This window comes from Oncorhynchus mykiss, chromosome 12 (genome assembly GCF_057628025.1).
Source record: "Oncorhynchus mykiss isolate SJ-2025 chromosome 12, ASM5762802v1, whole genome shotgun sequence".
Classification (NCBI taxonomy): Eukaryota; Metazoa; Chordata; class Actinopteri; order Salmoniformes; family Salmonidae; genus Oncorhynchus; species Oncorhynchus mykiss.
In genome coordinates, this window is record NC_143033.1 from 90,017,110 (window position 1) to 90,039,540 (window position 22,431).

The 22,431-nt window shown below is 40.5% G+C and overlaps 1 protein-coding gene across 1 annotated transcript in view; it reads left to right on the forward strand.

The window, feature by feature from the left end:
* The window catches only part of LOC110486798 (cytohesin-3), a 65,092-nt gene extending 44,006 nt beyond the window's left edge, over positions 1–21,086 (forward strand). The window contains exons 7-13 of the mRNA XM_090193992.1: positions 7,017–7,129; positions 7,871–8,019; positions 9,077–9,188; positions 14,595–14,671; positions 15,005–15,076; positions 15,473–15,627; positions 17,437–21,086. Coding sequence (XP_090050118.1) covers positions 7,017–7,129; positions 7,871–8,019; positions 9,077–9,188; positions 14,595–14,671; positions 15,005–15,076; positions 15,473–15,627; positions 17,437–17,509 — 751 coding nt within the window. The 3' untranslated portion in view covers positions 17,510–21,086. The remainder of the gene's footprint in view (positions 1–7,016; positions 7,130–7,870; positions 8,020–9,076; positions 9,189–14,594; positions 14,672–15,004; positions 15,077–15,472; positions 15,628–17,436) is intronic.
* The last annotated feature ends 1,345 nt before the right edge of the window (positions 21,087–22,431 follow it).

A 22,431-nucleotide genomic window follows, 5' to 3' on the forward strand; every position in this document is an offset into this window, starting at 1 on the left:
CACTTTATAATGATATCCTGCTTTCAATACACTTTATAATGATGTCCTGCTGCTTTCAATACACTTTATAATGATGTCCTGCTGCTTTCAATACACTTTATAATGATATCCTGCTTTCAATACACTTTATAATGATGTCCTGCTTTCAATACACTTTATAATGATGTCCTGCTGCTTTCAATACACTTTATAATGATGTCCTGCTTTCAATACACTTTATAATGATGTCCTGCTGCTTTCAATACACTTTATAATGATATCCTGCTTTCAATACACTTTATAATGATGTCCTGCTTTCAATACACTTTATAATGATGTCCTGCTGCTTTCAATACACTTTATAATGATGTCCTGCTTCCAATACACTTTATAATGATGTCCTGCTGCTTTCAATACACTTTATAATGATATCCTGCTTTCAATACACTTTATAATGATGTCCTGCTGCTTTCAATACACTTTATAATGATGTCCTGCTGCTTTCAATACACTTTATAATGATGTCCTGCTGCTTTCAATACACTTTATAATGATGTCCTGCTGCTTTCAATACACTTTATAATGATGTCCTCCTGCTTTCAATACACTTTATAATGATGTCCTGCTTTCAATACACGTTATAATGATGTCCTGCTGCTTCCAATACACTTTATAATGATGTCCTCCTGCTTTCAATACACTTTATAATGATGTCCTGCTTTCAATACACTTTATAATGATGTCCTGCTGCTTTCAATACACTTTATAATGATGTCCTCCTGCTTTCAATACACTTTATAATGATGTCCTGCTTTCAATACACGTTATAATGATGTCCTGCTGCTTCCAATACACTTTATAATGATGTCCTGCTGCTTTCAATACACTTTATAATGATGTCCTGCTGCTTTCAATACACTTTATAATGATGTCCTGCTGCTTTCAATACACTTTATAATGATGTCCTGCTGCTTTCAATACACTTTCTAATGATGTCCTGCTGCTTTCAATACACTTTATAATGATGTCCTGCTGCTTTCAATACACTTTATAATGATGTCCTGCTTTCAATACACTTTATAATGATGTCCTGCTGCTTTCAATACACTTTATAATGATGTCCTGCTGCTTTCAATACACTTTATAATGATGTCCTGCTGCTTTCAATACACTTTATAATGATATCCTGCTTTCAATACACTTTATAATGATGTCCTGCTGCTTTCAATACACTTTATAATGATGTCCTGCTGCTTTCAATACACTTTATAATGATGTCCTGCTGCTTTCAATACACTTTATAATGATGTCCTGCTTTCAATACACTTTATAATGATGTCCTGCTGCTTTCAATACACTTTATAATGATGTCCTGCTGCTTTCAATACACTTTCTAATGATGTCCTGCTGCTTTCAATACACTTTATAATGATGTCCTGCTGCTTTCAATACACTTTATAATGATGTCCTGCTTTCAATACACTTTATAATGATGTCCTGCTGCTTTCAATACACTTTATAATGATGTCCTGCTGCTTTCAATACACTTTATAATGATGTCCTGCTGCTTTCAATACACTTTATAATGATGTCCTGCTGCTTTCAATACACTTTATAATGATGTCCTGCTGCTTTCAATACACTTTATAATGATGTCCTGCTGCTTTCAATACACTTTATAATGATGTCCTGCTTTCAATACACTTGATAATGATGTCCTGCTGCTTTCAATACACTTTATAATGATGTCCTGCTTTCAATACACTTTATAATGATGTCCTGCTGCTTTCAATACACTTTATAATGATGTCCTGCTTTCAATACACTTTATAATGATGTCCTGCTGCTTTCAATACACTTTATAATGATGTCCTGCTTTCAATACACTTTATAATGATGTCCTGCTGCTTTCAATACACTTTATAATGATGTCCTGCTGCTTTCAATACACTTTATAATGATGTCCTGCTGCTTTCAATACACTTTATAATGATGTCCTGCTTTCAATACACTTTATAATGATGTCCTGCTGCTTTCAATACACTTTATAATGATGTCCTGCTGCTTTCAATACACTTTCTAATGATGTCCTGCTGCTTTCAATACACTTTATAATGATGTCCTGCTTTCAATACACTTTATAATGATGTCCTGCTGCTTTCAATACACTTTATAATGATGTCCTGCTTTCAATACACTTTATAATGATGTCCTGCTTTCAATACACTTTATAATGATGTCCTGCTTTCAATACACTTTATAATGATGTCCTGCTGCTTTCAATACACTTTATAATGATGTCCTGCTGCTTTCAATACACTTTATAATGATGTCCTGCTGCTTTCAATACACTTTATAATGATGTCCTGCTGCTTTCAATACACTTTATAATGATGTCCTGCTGCTTTCAATACACTTTATAATGATGTCCTGCTGCTTTCAATACACTTTATAATGATGTCCTGCTGCTTTCAATACACTTTATAATGATGTCCTGCTGCTTTCAATACACTTTATAATGATGTCCTGCTTTCAATACACTTTATAATGATGTCCTGCTGCTTTCAATACACTTTATAATGATGTCCTGCTTTCAATACACTTTATAATGATGTCCTGCTTTCAATACACTTTATAATGATGTCCTGCTGCTTTCAATACACTTTATAATGATGTCCTGCTGCTTTCAATACACTTTATAATGATGTCCTGCTGCTTTCAATACACTTTATAATGATGTCCTGCTGCTTTCAATACACTTTATAATGATGTCCTCCTGCTTTCAATACACTTTATAATGATGTCCTGCTGCTTTCAATACACTTTATAATGATATCCTGCTTTCAATACACTTTATAATGATGTCCTGCTGCTTTCAATACACTTTATAATGATGTCCTGCTGCTTTCAATACACTTTATAATGATGTCCTGCTGCTTTCAATACACTTTATAATGATGTCCTGCTGCTTTCAATACACTTTATAATGATGTCCTGCTGCTTTCAATACACTTTATAATGATGTCCTGCTGCTTTCAATACACTTTATAATGATGTCCTGCTTTCAATACACTTTATAATGATGTCCTGCTGCTTTCAATACACTTTATAATGATGTCCTGCTGCTTTCAATACACTTTATAATGATGTCCTGCTGCTTTCAATATACTTTATAATGATGTCCTGCTGCTTTCAATACACTTTATAATGATGTCCTGCTGCTTTCAATACACTTTATAATGATGTCCTGCTTTCAATACACTTTATAATGATGTCCTCATGCTTCCAATACACTTTATAATGATGTCCTGCTTTCAATACACTTTATAATGATGTCCTGCTTTCAATACATTTTATAATGATGTCCTGCTTTCAATACACTTTATAATGATGTCCTGCTGCTTTCAATACACTTTATAATGATGTCCTGCTGCTTTCAATACACTTTATAATGATGTCCTGCTGCTTTCAATACACTTTATAATGATGTCCTCCTGCTTCCAATACACTTTATAATGATGTCCTGCTGCTTTCAATACACTTTATAATGATGTCCTGCTTTCAATACACTTTATAATGATGTCCTGCTGCTTTCAATACACTTTATAATGATGTCCTGCTGCTTTCAATACACTTTATAATGATGTCCTGCTGCTTTCAATACACTTTATAATGATGTCCTCCTGCTTCCAATACACTTTATAATGATGTCCTGCTGCTTTCAATACACTTTATAATGATGTCCTGCTGCTTTCAATACACTTTATAATGATGTCCTGCTGCTTTCAATACACTTTATAATGATGTCCTGCTTTCAATACACTTTTTATAATGATGTCCTGCTGCTTTCAATACACTTTATAATGATGTCCTGCTTTCAATACACGTTATAATGATGTCCTGCTGCTTTCAATACACTTTATAATGATGTCCTGCTGCTTTCAATACACTTTATAATGATGTCCTGCTGCTTTCAATACACTTTATAATGATGTCCTGCTTTCAATACACTTTATAATGATGTCCTGCTTTCAATACACGTTATAATGATGTCCTGCTGCTTTCAATACACTTTATAATGACATCCTGCTGCTTTCAATACACTTTATAATGATGTCCTGCTTTCAATACACGTTATAATGATGTCCTGCTGCTTTCAATACACTTTATAATGATGTCCTGCTGCTTTCAATACACTTTATAATGATGTCCTGCTGCTTTCAATACACTTTATAATGATGTCCTGCTGCTTTCAATACACTTTATAATGATGTCCTGCTGCTTTCAATACACTTTATAATGATGTCCTGCTGCTTTCAATACACTTTATAATGATGTCCTGCTGCTTTCAATACACTTTATAATGATGTCCTGCTGCTTTCAATACACTTTATAATGATGTCCTGCTGCTTTCAATACACTTTATAATGATATCCTGCTTTCAATACACTTTATAATGATGTCCTGCTGCTTTCAATACACTTTATAATGATGTCCTGCTGCTTTCAATACACTTTATAATGATATCCTGCTTTCAATACACTTTATAATGATGTCCTGCTTTCAATACACTTTATAATGATGTCCTGCTGCTTTCAATACACTTTATAATGATGTCCTGCTTTCAATACACTTTATAATGATGTCCTGCTGCTTTCAATACACTTTATAATGATATCCTGCTTTCAATACACTTTATAATGATGTCCTGCTTTCAATACACTTTATAATGATGTCCTGCTGCTTTCAATACACTTTATAATGATGTCCTGCTTCCAATACACTTTATAATGATGTCCTGCTGCTTTCAATACACTTTATAATGATATCCTGCTTTCAATACACTTTATAATGATGTCCTGCTGCTTTCAATACACTTTATAATGATGTCCTGCTGCTTTCAATACACTTTATAATGATGTCCTGCTGCTTTCAATACACTTTATAATGATGTCCTGCTGCTTTCAATACACTTTATAATGATGTCCTGCTGCTTTCAATACACTTTATAATGATGTCCTGCTGCTTTCAATACACTTTATAATGATGTCCTGCTGCTTTCAATACACTTTATAATGATGTCCTGCTGCTTTCAATACACTTTATAATGATGTCCTCCTGCTTTCAATACACTTTATAATGATGTCCTGCTTTCAATACACGTTATAATGATGTCCTGCTGCTTCCAATACACTTTATAATGATGTCCTCCTGCTTTCAATACACTTTATAATGATGTCCTGCTTTCAATACACTTTATAATGATGTCCTGCTGCTTTCAATACACTTTATAATGATGTCCTCCTGCTTTCAATACACTTTATAATGATGTCCTGCTTTCAATACACGTTATAATGATGTCCTGCTGCTTCCAATACACTTTATAATGATGTCCTGCTGCTTTCAATACACTTTATAATGATGTCCTGCTGCTTTCAATACACTTTATAATGATGTCCTGCTGCTTTCAATACACTTTATAATGATGTCCTGCTGCTTTCAATACACTTTCTAATGATGTCCTGCTGCTTTCAATACACTTTATAATGATGTCCTGCTGCTTTCAATACACTTTATAATGATGTCCTGCTTTCAATACACTTTATAATGATGTCCTGCTGCTTTCAATACACTTTATAATGATGTCCTGCTGCTTTCAATACACTTTATAATGATGTCCTGCTGCTTTCAATACACTTTATAATGATATCCTGCTTTCAATACACTTTATAATGATGTCCTGCTGCTTTCAATACACTTTATAATGATGTCCTGCTGCTTTCAATACACTTTATAATGATGTCCTGCTGCTTTCAATACACTTTATAATGATGTCCTGCTTTCAATACACTTTATAATGATGTCCTGCTGCTTTCAATACACTTTATAATGATGTCCTGCTGCTTTCAATACACTTTCTAATGATGTCCTGCTGCTTTCAATACACTTTATAATGATGTCCTGCTGCTTTCAATACACTTTATAATGATGTCCTGCTTTCAATACACTTTATAATGATGTCCTGCTGCTTTCAATACACTTTATAATGATGTCCTGCTGCTTTCAATACACTTTATAATGATGTCCTGCTGCTTTCAATACACTTTATAATGATGTCCTGCTGCTTTCAATACACTTTATAATGATGTCCTGCTGCTTTCAATACACTTTATAATGATGTCCTGCTGCTTTCAATACACTTTATAATGATGTCCTGCTTTCAATACACTTGATAATGATGTCCTGCTGCTTTCAATACACTTTATAATGATGTCCTGCTTTCAATACACTTTATAATGATGTCCTGCTGCTTTCAATACACTTTATAATGATGTCCTGCTTTCAATACACTTTATAATGATGTCCTGCTGCTTTCAATACACTTTATAATGATGTCCTGCTTTCAATACACTTTATAATGATGTCCTGCTGCTTTCAATACACTTTATAATGATGTCCTGCTTTCAATACACTTTATAATGATGTCCTGCTGCTTTCAATACACTTTATAATGATGTCCTGCTGCTTTCAATACACTTTATAATGATGTCCTGCTTTCAATACACTTTATAATGATGTCCTGCTTTCAATACACTTTATAATGATGTCCTGCTGCTTTCAATACACTTTATAATGATGTCCTGCTTTCAATACACTTTATAATGATGTCCTGCTGCTTTCAATACACTTTATAATGATGTCCTGCTGCTTTCAATACACTTTATAATGATGTCCTGCTGCTTTCAATACACTTTATAATGATGTCCTGCTGCTTTCAATACACTTTATAATGATGTCCTGCTGCTTTCAATACACTTTATAATGATGTCCTGCTTTCAATCCATTTTATAATGATGTCCTGCTGCTTTCAATACACTTTATAATGATGTCCTGCTGCTTTCAATACACTTTTGGAGCCTCTGTTTTCTTTCTCATTTGTTTTTCCTGTGTTCTATCCTCTCTCTCTCTTTCTCTCTCGCTCTCTCTCTCTCTCGCTCTCTCTCCCCCTCTCTCTATCTTTCTCTCTGCTAGTGTAGACAGTTTCTGTGGAGTTTCAGACTGCCTGGTGAGGCTCAGAAGATCGATCGTATGATGGAGGCCTTCGCTTCGCGGTACTGCTCCTGCAACCCCGGTGTCTTCCAATCCACAGGTACACACACACACACACACACACACGTTGGACAGACCCTGTCATAAAGAGCAGCGCCAGACCACCCCTGCCTTAGATCAATGCGTCAGTTTGTTGAAAAGGAAGTCTTGAATTGCTATAACGATTAAAAACCCAAATACCGGTACACTCACATTTCTAGAATCACTCACTATCAGTCGGTACTTGACTCTCTGTCCGATGACTTAATGCACTTTGTTGCTGACAGACTTGCGGTTCATTGTTGCTGTGTCATCACTACTTGCATGGCTCCTCTAATAAGGACTTTGATCACTGGTCAATAACAGAGGGTCATTAGTGACTAGTGAAGCACGCTCAGGCCACACGTTGTCTCTGTAGAGACATGTATTGTCGAGGACGTATATGATATTGTGTCATGTCAGCTCTATGTTCTATCTGCAGTGTTGTGTCCCCTGTCCCAGTAACCAGTGGTGGGTTGATGTGTGGTCTTGGCCTCATGAATATGGATGTGTTGCAGTGGTGACACGCTGACTTAGTTATAGCTGCTTCTGCTGCGTCCCCCTGGGGACTGGTGCCCCGACACACACCAGGTTAAAATGGCCAGGGGTTATAGAACAGAGTGGGGTGGTGGGGGAAGTGGGTGGTAGAGTCATGATTGCAAAGTCATAGCGGCGCGCGCACACACACACACACACACACACTCAACCCCCCCCCCCCCACACACACACACTTCACACCACCTATCCCTGCTGTCCTCCCCAGACACATGTTATGTCCTGTCCTTCGCCATCATCATGTTGAATACCAGCCTCCACAACCCCAACGTCAGAGACAAGCCCCCCGTAGAGAGATTCATCTCCATGAACAGAGGCATCAACGAGGGAGGAGACCTGCCAGAGGACCTACTCAGGGTGAGAGTGTGTGTTTGATGTGTGGAGTGGGGGGGTTGGATATGGTTGATGAGTGTGTGTGGAGTGGGGGGGTTGGATATGGTTGATGAGTGTGTGTTTGGTGTGTGGAGTGGGGGGGTTGGATATGGTTGATGAGTGTGTGTTTGGTGTGTGGAGTGGGGGGGTTGGATATGGTTGATGAGTGTGTGTTTGGTGTGTGGAGTGGGGGGGGGGGGGTTGGATATGGTTGATGAGTGTGTGTTTGTGTTTCTCCCACGTCACGTAGAAGCTTTACTCTCTTCTATCAAGGGTGATACTGTAGCAAAATGCTAGCTCATCTAATGTGCTGTTCTTTCAGGCCAGTAATGCTAATGATGAATATTATTATCGAACAAGCTCAGAGAGATAATCACACAGCCTTCAGCTCAACCACAGTTCAAAGGGCACACACATAACACTTCTGGGTTGGCTTGTTGTTCCTTTCTCTCCCAACAGTTCTCAAAGTTGTAACTCAGATTGTCAAAAGTGTCCCAAGTATTTAACACCCAGTTTCAGCCCCTATGAATGAGCACACCCTTCAACACTTTCCTTTTCTAACAAGTCCTTCATAGGATCTTGTTCTGTCATGTTTTATGCACTGTTGATTTAGTTATGGACTGGGATGGCTGTTAGAAGATGCAGGAAGTGGCTGTTCAAGTGGTAGGAGTTTAACACTAATGCTTTCACCGCCTTTTCCCCCATCACCATCTCTCTCTCTCTCTCTCTCTCTCTGTCTCTCTCTCTCTCTTTCTTTCTTTCTCTCTCTTTCTCTCTCTCTATCACTCCCTCCTCATCTCTCTCTCCATTGCTCCCTCCTCATCCCTCTCTCTTTCCTCTCTCCATTGCTTCCTCCTCATCCCTCTCTCTCTCCATTGCTCCCTCCTCATCCCTCTCTCTCTCCATTGCTCCCTCCTCATCCCTCTCTCTCTCTCCATCACTCCCTACTCATCCCTCTCTCTCCTTCTCTCCATCACTCCCTCCTCATCCCTCTCTCTCCTTCTCTCATCACTCCATCCTCATCCCTCTCTCTCCTCTCCAGAATCTCTATGAGAGCATTAAGAGTGAACCCTTTAAGATCCCAGAGGATGATGGGAACGACCTAACTCACACGTTCTTCAACCCAGACAGAGAGGGATGGCTGCTCAAACTGGGTTAGTAGAGATGAGAATGCAGTCCCTTACTAAGAATGCCTGCATCACACCCACCTCTCTGTTCCAATGGCTCCATTAGCATACTACTTACAATGAAGCAATGTATTGGAGATTCATTCTAAGTGCTATGCTATTGCTATGCATGGTTTTTGGTTCCTCTTACACCATTCTCTTGCTATGAACCAGTACAGTGTTTCACTGGCTGACCCGTGCAGCTAAGATCCAGATTCTGCTGTAGACTGTAATGTTGCAGTCTCTCAAGCAATGTGTTTTGCTGCATGACTCACGTCTTGTTGGTACAATATGAACAAGGTTCAGTGTTCAGAGTTCTCACACAGTGGGCTGTTATCTGTAGTGTTGTCTATTTTAAACCTCCAGATTCAAGGTTTTCAGGATGTTGAAGATTCAGGAATAAATATTTCACAATCTTTGGCCAGTTTAAAGGATATTCGAGCAGGATTTTATGTAAATGGTTGTATGTTAAAGTTGAAAGAATCACCATGGTAAATCACCATGATAAGGTGCATTTGAGGTCACAACTGTTAGTTACATAACACTGTAAGACCTAGAGACAGGTAGCAATGTCTCTCTACACACAGTCAAGCTGACCTGTTACCATGGTTGCAGCATTAATTGAGGGAGCGGTCATCATCAGCTCTCCCACAATGCAGTGATCACAAAATAACCGGGGGCTGTGGAACTGACGGGTGTCATAGCAACACTCAAAGACAATCATTTAATTTATTTATATTATACAGAGCTCTCGCCTTCCTAAATATAGTAGTGCAGTTTCCCACATTTGAACCTTATCACATTTTTCTCTATTTCTCTCCCATGTTTATGTTTTATTTGTTTACATGGGTTTTTGATTGTCATCCCTTGTCTCCTCTTCCTCCTCACCAACATTATCTTGGTGTGATATCTTTAGAAATGTATTTGGGGTTTTCTGGTTGGTCGGCTGTAAGGTTGCATACACATTATTTTCTGTTGTGCTTATTCTCTCTGACCTCTCACCTCTCTGTCCCTAACCTCCATCCCTCCATCTCTCTTTTCATTCCCTTCTCCCATTACCTCCATCTCAACCCACTTTTCATTTCCTGTTTTTATTGCGTCCTACAGCCCCTGTGTTTTGGACAGGTCCCTGTTTCAACAGCTGTTGTAACGCTGCCATCCAACTGCCTTATTATGACTTGTTAGGGTTAAAGGCCAACTCCGTGCAGGTGGGCTAAGCCTTGTCACACACACACACACACACTGGCTCAGACATGCTGCACATTCCACTGGCTCTATGTAACGTCTCTGCAGCCTCATCAAACCCAGTATATATGTTTGCAAATAGTCCCAGTGTGCCTTAAGACCTGTGAATGATTATATTATAGTGCTTTCTCTCCCCAGGCAGTTTACAACTGGACTTTTCTCTGTAATAATTCTAATTTGGCCCAGTACAAATAAACCCTGAAGGCTAAATGAATTAGTCTCTTTTAGAGAGGATCACTCTGTACACTGTGGAAATTAAGAGAAAGTATTTTAAGCATTTTACCTCATGTAAATATGCCAGGAAAAACTCCCCAGAAAAGTCTATGAAAACAGCGTGTATAGGATTAATGACTTTTTAGCATGGATTTATCGACTAAAAGACAGAAAGGAAATGAGAGATTCAATGAAATGAATAAGACCGAAGATGGTGCTAAAAACTCTCTGGTAGTACTTAGTGTGCTTTACAAACATGTGTTTTTCCATGGACACTACTGCCCTAAGGGATGGTCAGTGATGAGCCCTGTAGGAATGTTGGGACAAAGCTCTCCCACAAGAACGTTGTTAGGACAAATCCCACTCACACACACCCAGGAAACCACAGGATGCACAGTCAGCCTGCCACACCACATCCTATGACATGTCTCACCTGGAGGGCAAGAAAAACAACAAACTGAAAACAGGATCATTCCAGATATTCTCAGCTGTGGATTAATAACTATCAATTGTAGAAATAGAATGGATAGAATGGAGGTGCAAAAAACAACCATCACTTTGAAAGGCTGGTCATTGCTCACATCAAAACCATTATCCCATCTCTGCGTCTGGAACCTGGACTTCCTGACGGGCCGCCCCCAGGTGGTGAGGGTAGGTAGCAACACATCTGCCACGCTGATCCTCAACACAGGAGCCCCTCAGGGGTGCGTGCTCAGTCCCCTCCTGTACTCCCTGTTCACCCACGACTGCATGGCCAGGCACAACTCCAACACCATCATTAAGTTTGCAGATGACACAACAGTGGTAGGCCTGATTAACGACGAGACAGCCTATAGGGAGGAGGTCAGAGATCTGGCTGTGTGGTGCCAGAATAACAACCTATCTCTCAATGTAACCAAGACTAAGGAGATGATTGTGGACTACAGGGAAAGGAGGCCCGAGCACGCCCCCATTCTCACCGACGGGGCTGTAGTGGAGCAGGATGAGAGCTTCAAGTTCCTTGGTGTCCACATCACCAACAAACTAATATTGTCCAAGCACACCAAGACAGTCGTGAAGAGGGCATGACAAAGCCTATTCCCCCTCAGGAAACTAAAAAGATTTGGCATGGGTCCTCAGATCCTCAAAAGGTTCTACAGCTGCAACATCGAGAGCATGCTGACTGGTTGCATCACTGCCTGGTACGGCAATTGCTCTGCCTCCGACCGCAAGGCACTACAGAGGGTAGTGCGTACGGCCCAGTACATCACTGGGGCTAAGCTGCCTGCCATCCAGGACCTTAACACCAGGTGGTGTCAGAGGAAGGCCCTAAACATTGTCAAAGACCCCAGCCACCCCAGTCATAGACTGTTCTCTCTACTACCGCATGGCAAGCGGTACCGGAGTGCCCTGTCTAGGACAAAAAGGCTTCTCAACAGTTTTTACCCCCAAGCCATGAGACTCCTGAACAGGTAATCAAATGGCTACCCGGACTATTTGCATTGTGTGCCTCGCTACTGTATATAGCCTCGCTACTGTATATAGCCTCGCTACTGTTATAGCCTCGCTACTGTTATAGCCTCGCTACTCTTAAAGCCTCGCTACTGTATATAGCCTCGCTACTGTATATATCCTCGCTACTGTTATAGCCTCGCTACTGTATATAGCCTCGCTACTGTATATAGCCTCGCTACTGTTATAGCCTCGCTACTGTATATAGCCTCGCTACTGTTATAGCCTAGCTACTGTTATAGCCTCGCTACTGTTATAGCCTCGCTACTGTTATAGACTCGCTACTGTTTATAGCCTCGCTACTGTTATAGCCTCGCTACTGTATATAGCCTCACTACTGTATATAGCCTCGCTACTGTTATAGCCTCGCTACTGTTATAGCCTCGCTACTGTTATAGCCTCGCTACTGTATATAGCCTCGCTACTGTTAAAGCCTCGCTACTGTATATATCCTCGCTACTGTATATATCCTCGCTACTGTTATAGCCTCGCTACTGTTATAGCATTGCTACTGTATATAGCCTCGCTACTGTATATAGCCTCGCTACTGTTATAGCCTCGCTACTGTTATAGCCTCGCTACTGTATATAGCCTCGCTACTGTATATAGCCTCGCTACTGTTCTAGCCTCGCTACTGTTATAGCCTCGCTACTGTATATAGCCTCGCTACTGTATATAGCCTCGCTACTGTTATAGCCTCGCTACTGTTATAGCCTCGCTACTGTTATAGCCTAGCTACTGTATATAGCCTCGCTACTGTATATAGCCTCGCTACTGTATATAGCCTCGCTACTGTTCTAGCCTAGCTACTGTTATAGCCTAGCTACTGTATATAGCCTCGCTACTGTTATAGCCTCGCTACTGTATATAGCCTCGCTACTGTTATAGCCTCGCTACTGTATATAGCCTCGCTACTGTTATAGCCTCGCTACTGTTTATAGCCTCGCTACTGTTATAGCCTCGCTACTGTATATAGCCTCGCTACTGTATATAGCCTCGCTACTGTTATAGCCTCGCTACTGTTATAGCCTCGCTACTGTTATAGCCTCGCTACTGTTATAGCCTCGCTACTGTTATAGCCTCGTTACTGTTATAGCCTCGCTACTGTTATAGCCTCGCTGCTGAATATAGCCTCGCTACTGAATATAGCCTCGCTACTGAATATAGCCTTGCTACTGTTATAGCCTTGCTACTGTTGTTTTTATTTCTTTACTTATCTATTGTTCACCTAATACTTTTTTTAAAGTGCACTGTTGGTTAGAGCCTGTAAGTAAGCATTTCACCTGTTGTATCCGGCACATGTGACAAATAAACTTTGATTTGATTTGTAACTCAAAAGTATAAAATTGGATCGGGGCTTACTTTTCTCTTTATATATCTGTCTATTTCTATGCTTCACTCATAAACAGCTGTATTTAGTATCGTTTTATGTGAATACCACTGCCAGTGCTGAGGGCTAAGTGTGTGTGTGTGTGTGTGTGTGTGTGAGAGAGTAACACAGTATTGGTGTATTTATTGCTGTCTTCCAACAGGGAAGTCTTCTCAGCATCCCTGCCTTGCATCTCTGTGTGTTTCATTTCAGCTGAACGCTGCACTGTATTGGGCTGTAGTTGCCTGAGGGGGAACACTGTTAAAAACTATTTCAACTGTGTGTTGCCTCCCCTCTATACCCCTCAGCTTTGGTATACCCATGCTACAAAACTCTGTGCTTGGGGGTTTGGTGTGTGTGTGCATTTGTGCTTACAAATGCGTTTGTGTGCGTGTGTGTTATTCCTCCAAGGGTGCTATAGATGCCAAGTTAGGTTCATATCAAGTGTGGTGTGTACCTTCCTTCTTCTGGAGAGCCAATAGCATTTTATTCCGTTGCCTTTAAAAAATGAATGAGCAAAGTTAGCAATAATTCAGGAGTTGTGTGAGTGATCATTTAATCATTGAATATTCTCTATGCAGTAACTGGAAGACATGGTTTAACCAATCACGTTGCTGAACAAATCCTGTGATGGAATTGCATCACCTCTCAATCAGTGGTGCCAAGTACCAACAGCAGAGTTCATTGGCTTTGATCTTTCAGTGTCTTAGGTCCACAGGAGGAGGATGGGGTGTTTGAGAGGAAGTGTAAGGTCTCTCTCTCTCTCTTTCTCACTCATATTCTATTTCTCCTGTGGCATTGGTATACATGCTTTACGTACAGTATCTAGATTTTCTGCCATTGTTTGAGACAAATCTCTCAGCAACTTTATTTATTTATCTTGGCTGATTTATAACACTAGAGCTGTCATGTTATTGTGGTCAAGGCGGCCATTTTGCCTACTTTCCAGCTCTGGTCTTGTTGGAGTGCCTTCCTCCTGTTGTTCCTACTGTGAGGAGTATGGTGGAGGCTGTCAGTCTGTCACTAATTCCATTGTGTCATCACTTCCTGTTTCCCCTTCCTATTTCCTGTCTCAGGGGGAAGAGTGAAGACCTGGAAGAGAAGGTGGTTCATCCTGACAGACAACTGCCTGTACTACTTTGAGTACACAACAGTAAGTGTGTGTGTGTGCGAGCGCAGTATTGTAGGCAAGTACGCTGCCTGTGTGTTTGTACAGGCGTTTATATGTGGTAGTATAACTGGAAGCTTTTTATCAAAGCATTTGCCTCTCTATCCAGAGATCCAGCTGCTTTATCAGCAGTCTGTCCTCTACCCTTGTATTATCCTAGAGGATCATATCATTATCTCTCTGTCCTCCAGACTGTCTGCCTGCCAGACACTAACATCATTAGTTATATTAGAGAGAGCAGAGCAGAGGGGAATGAAGGTTGTTTTCCAGTCTATGAAACAATGTCACAGATCATGTCTTGTTCTCTCTCTCCTCCAGGATAAGGAGCCTCGTGGGATCATCCCCTTAGAGAACCTCAGTATCAGAGAGGTGGAGGAACCCAGGAAACCAGTGAGTGCTTCATGATACTGCATCACATCCCTTCTGAAACCTTATTATGTCACTATTATATTAGGTGGTACTGGTAGTCAACCTCATCCACAAGGTTCCACTCACCCAGTGGAGAAGCCCAACTCATGATATCACCAGGGGTCAAAAGTCAACATAGTCTTCCATATTTCTAGCCATGTATTTGACCTGGAACATGTAACCTAGTTGAGGATAGGGTCTCTAATTGTTGGGCAATACAACCACCCTTTCACCTCCACCCTGTTGGGATTATGCTACAATGCTAGTACCCACTCAACTCAAACATCTCCTCACCCATCAGAACTGATTGCTGGGGAAAGACACTAGGGTTTCCTAAAGTGTTGGACCACCCTTTCACCACTACCTTGCAACCCCCAGAACTGCTTCGAGCTCTACAACCCCAACCACAAGGGTTCGGTGATCAAGGCGTGTAAGACGGAGGCGGACGGCCGGGTCGTCGAGGGCAACCACACGGTGTACAGGATATCGGCGCCCACGACTGAGGAGAAAGAGGAGTGGATCAAGTCCATCAAGTAAGATTCCTGACTGCCACATTTACTATTTAGGCTGCAAGGCTAGTTAGCTTCCTGGAACTACCCACCACATTCACAATCTAGGCCACAATGCTAGTTAGCTTCCCTCCACTCCCCACCACATTTACTATTTAGGCTGCAATGCTAGTTAGCTTCCCTCCACTCCCCACCACATTTACTATGTAGGCTACAACGCTAGTTAGCTTCCCTCCACTCCCCACCACATTTACTATTTAGGCTACAGTGCTAGTTAGCTTCCCTCCACTCCACACCACATTTACTATTTAGGCTACAATACTAGTTAGGTTCCCTCCACTCCCCACCAAATTTACTATTTAGGCTACAATGCTAGTTAGCTTCCCTCCACTCAACACCACATTTACTATTTAGGCTACAATGCTAGTTAGCTTCCCTCCACTCCCCACCACATTTACTATTTAGGCTACAATGCTAGTTAGCTTCCCTCCACTCCCCACCATATTCACAATCTAGGCTGCAATGCTAGTTCGCTTCCCAAAACCACTCCCCAACACATTCACTATCTAGGCTATAATGCTAGTTAGCTCCCCCAGGGGAAATACGGGAAGGATTAGTTATCGCTTAAAGCACCCCGGGGGATGGGGATCGAGCCCAGCTAGCCTGGCCAGGAAAGGAGGCTCAAAACTGGGCTAAAGCCCCAGCGCTTCCCCCCTGTTGCCACAGAGGCTAACCATTACCATGCAGTGTGTGTGTTATCTTCTTCAGAGGGAGTCAATAAGGATTTAGCCAAGATAAAAGGCTTTTATGTCAATCACATTTCCTCAGTAAAATAGGGATGGTCGTATAGTCACGCTCCTTATCCTCTTATCTTTAATCGCGATGTAGGACAGTCTTTAAACAAACAGTTAAGACTACTTTTAGGGGACCATCTGTGTGAGTTTGGAAAATTCTGAACTGGGCTATGAAGCTCTTATATAACTGTATGAAATACATGTTATGTAGGCTAACTCAATATATTTGCTATACTGTAGCTCCATTGTAAATAAGTCAATATTTGGTATCACATTCATATCCATTTCAATGTGTCGCAATGTCTTTTCATGGATATACTTCATCCTATTACATTCTCTGTTGAATTTATTTCCAGAAAGAAAGGCGCCCCGGGGTTTCTTCTTTTGTTTTTCTGAAATTAGGTTGCGGTAAATAACCAAAAGCTAAAAAAAAAGGAGAGGAATTGTTGCCATAGCTCAGAGACATAGTCGTATATGGGGGACAATGTAAAGGGAGTAAGAGAGAGAGAATCCGCAGTGGGGGGTTGAGCCGGTTTTGGCTTTGTGCTGGTGCTAACAGGATTTTACACCCGTGAAACTGAAACTGCGCTCTGTGCCGGAGCCAGAATGGCTCTGTGACTCACTTCGCTTTGTACCGAGTGCCTTCTCTCCCAGAAAAAGAGAGCTGGAGTGTCGATAATTTAGAGCACTATTGTTTGCCCTGCACTCCAACCTATAAACTTGGAAAACTGCAGAGAGGAGAGAGTGCTAGAATGAGAACACTTGGAAGGGTTCTAGAACAGGGAATCAGGGAACGACATTCCACAGAATCTCTGAAAGAGATGGAACCGTAGTGCTGAGGAAAATAAGAAAAAAGGGGGTGGGTAGGTTTTCTTCAGAAACCATGGAAACAAAACTAGGTCACCGAACAAACTTTTATTTTTTTCATCTAGTTAGTTAAGGCAGGGGTTAGTAGAAATGTGGCTGCATTTCCATATCAAAGATGCTCAAGTTTCCCCCTGGCATATTATTATATATTTGTTTTGATTGGTTGTTCCAGGGCGAGCATCAGCAGGGATCCCTTCTATGATATGTTGGCCACCAGGAAAAGACGGATTGCCAACAAGAAGTGAGCAGGGACACCCCTCATCCCAGGACTCCCCAAACTGGGACACCCCAAACCCCCTTTCCTCAGCCCACCAATCCTCTTCCCCAGACAGACCTTACTCATGAAGTTAAACACCCCTTCCACACTCCCCCTCCCTCACCCTCACCCATCCATCCCTCCCTCCACTCCCACGGACAGACTCCACTCATGAAGTTCCCTCCCTACTATCCCTCTCCCTCTGGACCCCCAGAGCCCAACTTGTCACTAGAGAGATGATGGCCAACCAAAGATAGCCATCTGACCCTTCAGACCCTGATAGAACTCGCACCCGGTCTTGAAGACAACGAGGACAGTCTCCGGTCTTGAAGACAACCCCCGTCCCCATTCTGGACACTTCCCCAGCCCTGGCTGCAGTACCAGGGGCTGGAGTTACAGGGACATGACGTCCCAGGACTAAAGCAGAGGACCAACACAGGGAGACATCCCTCTATAGGACCAGTGTGGTTCAGCCACACTACAGATTACCGAGGGAAGCCAGTGGGATGTATTAACATGTATTAACACACATTCTCTCTCTCTCTCTCTCTCTGTCTCTCTCATCTCTTTACTCCCCCACACTGCCCTCCTGTGTTCCCCACATTCATTCTGATTACGTCCATGTGTTTCTAGCAGGGGTTGGAGCAGAAATTATTTCCCAATCGTTCCATTCCGAGCAGAAAGACTATTTTTTTCATTCCGTTCCAGTGTTCCGACCAGAAAATAAAGTTCTGAACCAGTTCCAACCATCAAAAAGTAACAGCTTATATATATCCTTTTCATAAAATGTTTAACCTGTGAAATCAACATGCATTTAGCAAATTTTTACTCCACCAATTAGTGCCGATAGAGCAGCTTGCTATGGAACGGGTTAGATTGTTGTTTACATTTTTATTTAGTCACATAAGTGCAGGTGTGAGATGCGACTGAAATTTAATGGGTGGAGCAAGAGTGTGAGAGAGAGAGAGAGGGGTGGACATGGAGGGGGCTTGGCTTGAAGCTCTAAACATCATAACAGGTCTTGAATTAGAATGAGTGTAGGGTATTACTAGCCTTATACAACGAATTACAGAATATTATATACTAGAATTTATATTTATTTATTTTTGGAACTCAAAAGAACATTGGTTCTCAAGATTTGAAAATAACAGTTATGTTCCGGAACACTAGGGATCACTTTTGTACACGGTTCTGTTTCTGTTCCTCAAAACATGTATTTATTTTTCTGTTCTGTTCCCTGAACTGGTTCCAACCCCTGCTTTCTAGGTCTTCTGCATTTGGGCGACTTGAAAAGCAAAACTGCAATTTTTCACATACACATGCATGTATGTCTGTTTATAGATATACCATAAAGTGCATTTAGAAGTGGGTGTGCTAACTTGTGTGTGTATCTACACAGTATATATGCATGTATGTATGTAAACACAGTAGTGCGCAAGCCAAGAGCAGACATTTAACACAACGACTGTCTCTGACATCCATTATACAGAAAGGTTTGTGTGTGATCATTTATGAAGATGGTAGAAAAACAGAGTTCCTCTTGTGAGTGTTCAGGTGGATGGAAAGACATGGCAGAAAGAGGAGAGTGAGAGATGGAGTGAGTGTATCAGAGAGAGAGGGAAGGAGAGAAAGTTCCAGGGCTGCAGTAACCGTACATGAACATGTGACCTGACCAGGAACAAATCTGGGCCTTACACTCCTGGCCCTAAACATAAACCATGTAATCATCCCACTATGGTGCTCAACTCTTTTTCCCAGGTGCCATTGCAGCAGTTCTGCTGCAACCTCAGAATACAACGCTAGGTTAGTGCTGAAATTAGGAAGACAAAACCTAGAAAAACTACAACATTACAGTCTTGAGTCAGCTGGACTGATTCCAAACATTGTGCGGACCACAGAATATTAAAATGTGCATACTTTTAACTTTGGTTGTGAATTATAGGGGTGGTTACATAGACCTATATTTAGCCTACGATTGGAGTTACTCCATTTTCAATGGTGTGTCTGCAATGCAATTGAACATCCTTTGAAAATGTGTTGTAGTCTAAGAGAATGCTTGAATATGGGTTTGTGAAACAGCCCAATAGGGTACCAGTCATTTTAAGCTTTTCTTTCAGTGTCTCGAGGTCCAACAGCGCCAGTGAGGGGCGATGCATTGATGTGACCCATATGCTTTTCATTTATAACCGAAGATCCTTGCTTGCTTTTTGTGTTCCCCTTACAAAATATAATCTATTATCTTGTTTGTATTTATTTTCTTTGTCAAATGGTTCCATTCTGTCCGTAAGCGTTAACTAAAGACTTAAGTTATGTATATGTAAATAATGTAGAGGTTTTATGGGTCTCCTTTTTGTTGTTGTATGAATACTCTGAAACATGTTACACCTACTGGCTGTACTTTGCATCAGGTCAGTTTGAGGTCTTCTGTACACAAGTCAAAAACATGATCATAAACAAATACTATATAACGTGATGTCAGGAAAAGTCCATTTCCAGCAGGAATGAGGATGATAATGATGGCGATGAGGGTGATGATGAATAGGATATGGGTGGTAGTAATATTGATGATGATGGTGATGATGATAAGGCAGATGTTGAGGATGAATAGGATATGGGTGGCAGTAATATTGATGATGATAAGGCAGATGTTGAGGATGAATAGGATATGGGTGGTAGTAATATTGATGATGATGATAAGGCAGATGTTGAGGATGAATAGGATATGGGTGGTAGTAATATTGATGATGATAAGGCAGATGTTGAGGATGAATAGGATATGGGGGGTAGTAATATTGATGATGATGATAAGGCAGATGTTGAGGATGAATAGGATATGGGTGGCAGTAATATTGATGATGATGATAAGGCAGATGTTGAGGATGAATAGGATATGGGTGGTAGTAATATTGATGATGATAAGGCAGATGTTGAGGATGAATAGGATATGGGTGGTAGTAATATTGATGATGATAAGGCAGATGTTGAGGATGAATAGGATATGGGTGGTAGTAATGTTGATGATGATAAGGCAGATGTTGAGGATGAATAGGATATGGGTGGTAGTAATATTGATGATGATAAGGCAGATGTTGAGGATGAATAAGATATGGGTGGTAGTAATATTGATGATGATAAGGCAGATGTTGAGGATGAATAGGATATGGGTGGTAGTAATATTGATGACGATAAGGCAGATGTTGAGGATGAATAAGATATGGGTGGTAGTAATATTGATGATGATAAGGCAGATGTTGAGGATGAATAAGATATGGGTGGTAGTAATATTGATGATGATAAGGCAGATGTTGAGGATGAATAGGATATGGGTGGCAGTAATATGGATGATGATGAAAATGATGATGTCCGAACTATAATGCTGACTGAAGAAGTTTAATCCAGTAGTTTTTCTATGTGTTTGTAAGATATGACCCCTGATCTCAGGGCAGAATATTACCTACTACTGCCCCTTGTGTGGGGCTATAGCTAAATGAACTTTTCTATCTCTGTAAAAGCTATTGGTCACATTGTACATGACGTGGAAAGCTACATAAAGTATACAAAGACTACATCCGTTGTACGACGCATTGATTTATTATTTATTGAGCTTGACCTACATATTTGCATATGCAATTAATCATCCAGTTTATCAGTAGATAATATGCTGAAATGTATATTTTATTAAACTTAGTAGGTCATGGATCAAAGGTTATTAAGTTCTTAATGTATGTTAATCATCTAAGTACCAACTGTCATGGGTAGTAATTATTTAAATAGACTTTAGATACAATATTTGCCTGTTTTTTATATGGTGGAAAAGCAGTGGAAAAGAAAATGTAACTGGAAAAAAAACATGTCCTGAACAGTAACCAACCAACTGACGTCCAGCCCATGTCCATGAACATTCTTATGAGTGTAGAGACAGATGGTCAATGTGGAGTGGTGGGACAAGACTACAGAGCGAGGAACCCTTTACTGATGGTTAAGGTCTATGAGAAACCCTTTACTGATGGTTAAAGTCTATGAGAAACCCTTTACTGATGGTTAAGGTCTATGAGAAACCCTTTACTGATGGTTAAAGTCTGAGAAACCCTTTACTGATGGTTAAAGTCTATGTGAAACCCTTAACTGATGGTTAGTCTATAAGAAACCCTTTACTGATGGTTAAAGTATATGTGAAACCCTTTACTGATGGTTAAAGTCTATGTGAAACCCTTTACTGATGGTTAAAGTCTACAGAGCGAGAAGCCCTTTACTGATGGTTAAAGTCTATGTGAAACCCTTTACTGATGGTTAAAGTCTGTGAAACCCTTTACTGATGGCTAAAGTTTATGTGAAACCCTTTACTGATGGTTAAAGTCTATGAGAAACCCTTTACTGATGGTTAAAGTCTGTGAAACCCTTTACTGATGGCTAAAGTTTATGAGAAACCCTTTACTGATGGTTAAAGTCTGTGAAACCCTTTACTGATGGCTAAAGTTTATGAGAAACCCTTTACTGATGGTTAAGGTCTATGAGAAACCCTTTACTGATGGTTAAAGTCTGTGAAACCCTTTACTGATGGTTAAAGTCTATGTGAAACCCTTTACTGATGGTTAAAGTCTATGAGAAACCCTTTACTGATGGTTAAGGTCTATGAAACCCTTTACTGATGGTTAAAGTCTATGTGAAACCCTTTACTGATGGTTAGTCTATGAGAAACCCTTTACTGATGGTTAAAGTCTATGTGAAACCCTTTACTGATGGTTAAAGTATGTGAAACCCTTTACTGATGGTTAAAGTCTATGTGAAACCCTTTACTGATGGTTAAAGTCTATGTGAAACCCTTTACTGATGGTTAAAGTCTATGTGAAACCCTTTACTGATGGTTAAAATCTACCCCTTCATTGATCAGCAAACAGACATAGATCAGGT